We start from the raw sequence: 6,586 nt of genomic DNA, 5'->3' as shown, positions 1-6,586 counted from the left end.
TTCCTGTTCTTAATGTAGGAAACAGTGTAGCCAGTTTAGTGGGTATCTTCCTTCAGGCATTTGTGCTGAGGGCAAGGGAGTACAAAGTGTACGCTATGACTGATTTAACTGGACAGAGCCTTGTAACCTGCTCTTTCCTCTGGGTGCTTTGGAGCTGGCCAGTGATAAGCACAGAGGTGGATGATGGATGGTGGATGAATTGAATTATGCTATAAAGGAGTAAGGGCTATTAGAAATAAATGGCATTTATCTATTGGGTGCTTTAAAGCACCTAAGAGTTGATCCTAGTAAACCGTTTGTGGTAGGAAATTGTACCACCAATAAAGTACGACTGGAAAATCGAATCCTGTCCCTCCCCCATCCAGCTCAGTCCTGCCTCAGTGGAAGGGACCACACCTGACTGCATGACCACAGCTGACAGCCAAGCATAGTGGGGCAAGAGATGAGCACCCATTGCTTAGGGCTTAGATTAGGTAAGGCTTTGTGGCTAATACCTAGAGCTTGAATTAGCACTGAGCTTTGGAAATAAAATGAATGCTTGTGTTTCCTATCTGCTTGGATTAGGAATCTTGTTTCCTTGAGAAATCTTAGGTGCTTCAAGGGTTACTTTTTGGTTTTCAATCCTGTGCTAAGATAGTAAATACTGCCACTGCCTTTGTTGAAGCCTTGGCATGGTGAATCATAAGACTTGATGTCTTGAATCTTTTATTTTCTTTTTTTTTTTCTTCCCTTTGGGGAAAAAAAAAAGAAGCTTTAATCACTTTTTGGTTCAAGCAGAGTTCTCAATGTCTTACTAGTATATTATGTTTAACAAATAACCTATTATGATTAGGAGCGACAAGAGAGTGTTACTAAAATCTTCCACATGCTTCTTCTGGAATGAGAGCTGTTTCCTTCCCCCCGGTTTTTATGCGTTAGAGTCCTGTTATCATTATCAAGTTCAGGCTAAGAAATTCCTCAGGCCTTTCATATTGCTGTGTTTTTTCCCTTCCCATGTTACTGCACTCTCTGAAATCCTTGACTTTCACTGAGTGCAGCACAAAGGATAACACCTGACTGCTGGCAAGTTATATCAATGTTATCTGTCCATTGCTGCCAGGCCCAAGCTGTTGGTGTGTTGCTGCTTCTTGGGAAATTCTTGGTGCAGTTTAGGAATATGTGCACATACTTGGGTTGCAAGAATATGTCCAGTTGAGCAAAGTACTTCTTAATCTGGATTTATCAGAAGTAACAGAGTCCTGCATTGGTCAGTACACCACAAATACTTGTGTTGGTCTGTTTAGGGCTATTTTGACTACCTTTGAAATAATTTTTAAAGATTTGTTTAGGCAATAGTCACAAATATGACATTATAGCTCTAACAGGTTTGGACCTGTTAGACCAAAAAACATTATAGTTGGTTTGGGGAGCTGGTTGATTTTTGGTTTTCGAAGCAGAGTGATTTTGCTGAAATAAAAGCTCAAATTTCAGAACACTTTGGCTGCCTTACAAATGGAGATGGCCAGGGCATGAAGGTGTTGACTCAGTACTTGAGCTTGATTCTTCTCTGTGTGTGTAATGGTGAAAATTCTTTGTTTTCTGGCAGTCTACAAGGTGAACAGTCATGCAGGAAATGCCATTGTTGGTTGTTTCTACCTCCTGCTCTAAGCAGCTTATCTCTGTAGGATCACTTGTTGTGCACTTACTTTGTTCACTCTTCCCTTGTTTCTCTTACTCAGGAAGGTTACATGACTTGCTGAAAAGAAAGAAAATGCTATGCTGGGGATACTCATCTTTTGGACAACCTGGAATAGGTAGCAACCTCCAGGTCATCATTCCTGAACCACAAGTTTATGGATTCATTCATGACCAAAATGTCAAGGAGGTGGCATGTGGAGGAAACCACTCTGTGTTCCTGTTGGAAGATGGGGAAGTATATACCTGTGGCTTGAACACCAAAGGCCAGCTGGGACATGACTGTGAAGGAAGCAAGCCAGGTAAGTTTGCTTTTTATATGTGCATCAGACTGTCTTGAGGCTGATAGGCTGAGAAGATCATAGAAGCTGCTTTGTGTTGATTGCTCTGGAACTGGAGCAGCTAACAAAGCTGAAGATCATGTGTAGTAACACGTTAATGCTGCTGAATAATATTTGCTGGCTCTGGAAAGCTACAAGCTGAGCAGCATGGGTAGGAAGACAGGTCTGCTCAGTTTGTCTGGGAAATGCATCAAAACAGAGGCAAGCACAGATGGTTTTAGGGCATATTTTGTTATTTGGCATTATTTTGCCTTATAAAAGGGAAGAGAGGGCTATGAGTAACAAATGTCTTTTGCTTTGTCCTTCCAATTGGACTGCATCCTTATGCCTACTCTTGTTCAGTTACTGTTGGGGAAACTTGTAATTTATGTCAAATAAAAGATACATACAGTAAGTGTTGTGGTAGAGAGCAAACTTGGCTTTGGCCAAGAGAGTTTATAAATTTTGTTTTCCCCTTGTCCACGTGTGCTTTCACCCCTTCATGCATTTTTAATCTAGAAGAAGGTCATCGCAGCCTTTTGTTTCCCAGGCTTAAATTACATTTTCTTTGTTGTGTTCCATTGGGCAGAACCTGTGGGTGCAGAACCATAGGTAGGTAATGCCTCTCCTTCCTAGGGGGAGGGAGTGGTTTAATTGTGTATTGCTATTTTGAGAAACTGAAGCCATTGTTATGGACTTTCTTTTGAGTGTTTGCCTTCCAATTAATCTTCCATTAACTTTTTGGTTTTGGCATGTGGTAAAGATACAGATATTTTTCTTTCTGTAATACAATAAAAACCCATCTGTGGGTAATTAGAGCAATATGGCATCATCTTTCCTCAAATTGCAGGCTGATTGCCCTAGGGCTTGGGACTTCTATCCTGTTACTACACAACAGAGGTAAGAGATGTATACAGAATAGCCACAGGTCCCCACATAGTATGTGCAAATCTGACCTGTGCTGTTCCTTCTTCTGCCAGTGTGTCTTTTGTCTTTCTCTCAAAATGACACGGTAGGTATTGGGTGCTGGATGTCCATGGTGCTGGATTAGAGGAACTGACTTTGAATCTGGTCTCTCTTGCTTTTCTTACAGTTGGTTTCCAGGCAATTACTAAAAGAGGTTTGGATTATCAGGAGTGCTTAAATCCCCTCTGTGTACAACCACTGTTCACCTTCTGAGGACTTGTCAGTTTAAGTCCTGGAATAAATGAGGTGCTTAGTGAAAGGATGCCAAGTCTAGTGAGTACTCCACCCAACCTGATGAAGATAATTCATCCTGCAAATCACCCAACTAGCTGCATGACTCTAGTGCAGAGGTCCCAGAAATTCAGTACTGTTCCGAGTGATGTAAAAACATCTTTGAGCTAGCTTGCTTTTTACCCATAAAATGAAGCAAACTTAAGATGATAGTGAAACTGAAGGCTTCTCAGCAAGTAGATCAGAGCTAGAAATGGATCTCATGAATCCTGAATGCTGAAGTGTAGACGTCTAGCAGCTAGGTGATCCTGCCTTCAGCTAGGGCTGTGGAAGAGGGGCAGTCTGAGATTTGGAAATAGAAATTAAAAGTTCTTTGGGTTTGATCCCAAGTGTCCTTCTTCTACCCCTTACATTAAGGAACTGTCACTAAGATGTGACACCCACTCCCAGTTTTCCTGCAGGTTTAATTTATTCTGGAAAAGGTTCTGCAGTGCTGCTCTCTGAGGAGCCTGTGACCATACTTGAGAAACTTTTTCTCTGCTGACACAGCAGTACTGGCTGTGCCTGCAGTGGGGTTTCTGCTGGCTGGGGTAGGTGGGAGGGGCGTGCTGTAAAGCAAGGAACAGCTTCCCTTTTTAGTTCATGGTGAACAGTCACAGCAGTCGTTACGGTAACAGTAAGCTGGAGGAGAGTTCCATCTCACAGTTTGTGTGGGTCTGCTTTGGCTTGTGGCAACGGAAATTGAATTTCTTACTTCTTTGCAAATAGAAACAAGAAAGAATCAAGCCCTCCTCTTTCACCCCCCTTTCTCTGCATAGGATAAAGATGACCTTACGCCTTCTGTATAGAAAGGCATGTTGAATAGAATCTTTCTTATTCTCTATTATATGTAGGCCCATGAATGAAGCCATGTCTGATAGTAGGTGAAGATGTCTGTGTGGGGCGTAGGTTCCTGAGCTGTTGAAGATGATAGAAAGAAGACTGTCAGAAGGTGTCTGAGAGAGAGAATCAGATAAATGCCTGGAGCTGAGATTCTTGTAGCTGCATCTCTCCAGCTTCAGCTTGACAGAGCAATGTGGGCTGAGGCCTCTTGGTTTTGCTGCCTTATGGCTTGATCTGGGAGCCTGTAAGGGCAGCTAGAAGTGGCTGACCTCTGCCCAGCCCTGGAAGTGAGCAGCATTTCCTGCTGCTGGAGGCTGTGGCACAGTACTTACTCTTCCCTCCAGGCAGCCACTGGAGAGCTCCCTCTGGATTTCAGAAATGCTTACCATGGCCTATAGAGTGGCTTGGTTGTGTTTGAGAGTAACATCAAGACATGAAAATATGCAGGGGATCTTTAACCTTTTGAGGGCTAGTTGACTTTGGAGGGGTGGAAAGATCTCCTTCCTGCTGCCCAGGTCTGTGCTCTTAAGAGGAAACTCCCTTTTATCTCTCTAATTCTTTTTGTGTGTGTACGTGCCAGCATGCTAAAAGCTTCAGTGAGTGTTTTCAGAATATATGATCACATTGTTTAATCAGAGATAGTTATTTTACAGGGTGAAATCTGATTGTGAATGAAACTCACAGAGTCACCCTGGCAGGCAGGGTCACCTAGAGTCACCTCTGGGACTTTGCAGAGCACAAATACATGGATATAACCGTGTTCTCCTTGCAAAGCTTGTAGGTTTTACTAATGACTTCCAGTGGCAGAAGAGTAGTTATATTTGCAGAGAGTGCTTTTGAAGACTTTGTCTCCCTTTCTTCCCTTACTAGGTATTCCAAATAATTATTTTCTCTTTTTCTGCTGCCCATTTACACATCTGTGGTAGGAGGATTCAGTTTTGCTTCTCATTCACGCTATTCGCAAAAATGTCAAACAGTGGCGTGGAATTGTTTCAGGAATTCCACTTAGAGGGGTCCTTTAGAGGGCACCTTTTGAAATGAAAGAAACTTGTTAATTAAAAAGCTGTGTTTACTGTCGCATCAGCTGATCTTGTGGATGTAATGCAGGGACAGGGTAGCAGCTGGCAAAGTGATTCTTGTGCCTGTCTGCTACAGGGATCAAAAATTACTGGGGCAGCGTGTGCCATCAAGAGAGTATGGGTCAATAGAAGTTTGTTTTCTGGAAGTGCCCTTTCCTTGGATTTCACATTCTGGTGATAAAATTAATATGTAAGATTACTCAGTTAATTCTAAATAAAAGGGTGTCCCTTTTGACTAAAACCTAATAGTCTGTGACTGTTTCCAGCTCCCTGATTCTGAGCTAGAGTGATATGTAGGGTGTGCTACTCCTGTGAGCTCCCCCAAGAGCCATGTCCCACATTGTCACAATATTTATGGTTTAATTCCTTCTTTGATTCATGGTGGTTAGCAAGCTGGTTGAGGAGTCCTGGCTTTAATATTAAAGTTAATATTGAAGTAGTTGTTTTTCCTCACTGTTTTTTTCCTCATCCCTCCCCTAAAACAATCTATAGTTTGTGTCTGTGCAATCATTTGGCAGGGCTGTAGAAGAGAAGACACTGTCCCAGTGTTCTCTCACCATGACCATAGTTAATGAAGCTTCTGTATGACCTATCCTAATTTTTACTTGCAGTGTTACACACTTGGAATCCCCAGAGTTTCTGACAGTGCCTTCGGGGAAGCAACTTGGTGGTCTTAGTTGTGAAATATTGAGCCCACTGTTCTGCAAAATCAGTCTGAGTTTGCATTAATTTCCTGAGCATCATCAGGTGTTAACGTACATTATATTTCTAATGTGAAATTATTATTTTGTACTGCAGTAGTTTTAGGAGACAAATTTACACTCTGTAATTACATCTAAATTTCCACATCTTCAGTCTTTTAATTTTACTTGCTTTAATTTTCTTCAGGTTTGACATGATGTCCTAGCTCTCCATGGTGGTTCTTGTCTATGTGTGTTTTATCTGAATGTGTGTGTGTATGCTGGGGTAAAAAAGACAGACTCAGGTACGTAAGCTTTTTTGGGATTTGGGCTGAATTAGGGAAGTGTGAAATAACTAGTGGGTATGAACTAGCCATCTGTAAAATTTTAAAAACATGCTTGAGTCTGAGATGTGTAACTTGTTTTCTGATCTAGAGATTTGTTCCTGTCACAGTTTGACTCAGGTCCGACAACAATGCTCTCGATCCCCTCCCCCTCCCACCCAGGTAGGGAAGGAGAGAGAGAAAAAGAGAGAGACTTGGCCGGATTGAAAACTAAACTACACAGCTTTAATTAAAACACTAATGAATGATACAAGAAAATATATACAATTATATACAGATATATTCAGATACGGGCAAAAGCCTCTCACCTCCCCCCACCCCAGCAACTCCCACAGCACTTCCCTGAACTGGGAAGAGTCCCGAGGAATCCCGGAGCTGCTGCTGGAGAAAGCAGAGAGTTATGGGGGTCA

General features: G+C 42.2%; 1 protein-coding gene across 2 annotated transcripts in view; it reads left to right on the top strand.

The window, feature by feature from the left end:
• The first annotated feature begins 1,724 nt into the window (after positions 1-1,724).
• Positions 1,725-6,586, top strand: part of LOC104387174 (probable E3 ubiquitin-protein ligase HERC3) — a 48,804-nt gene continuing 43,942 nt past the window's right edge. Inside the window, exon 1 of one of the 2 annotated variants that reach the window (XM_009995871.1) lies at positions 1,725-1,976. In XM_009995871.1, coding sequence (XP_009994173.1) covers positions 1,751-1,976 — 226 coding nt within the window. In that variant the 5' untranslated portion in view covers positions 1,725-1,750. The remainder of the gene's footprint in view (positions 1,977-6,586) is intronic. The other variant, XM_009995872.1, reaches the window with a different exon arrangement.

Source organism: Chaetura pelagica, unplaced genomic scaffold, assembly GCF_000747805.2.
Source record: "Chaetura pelagica isolate M959 unplaced genomic scaffold, ChaPel_1.0 scaffold142, whole genome shotgun sequence".
NCBI classification, from domain to species: domain Eukaryota; kingdom Metazoa; phylum Chordata; class Aves; order Apodiformes; family Apodidae; genus Chaetura; species Chaetura pelagica.
This window is presented reverse-complemented; position numbering and strand designations above follow the sequence as displayed.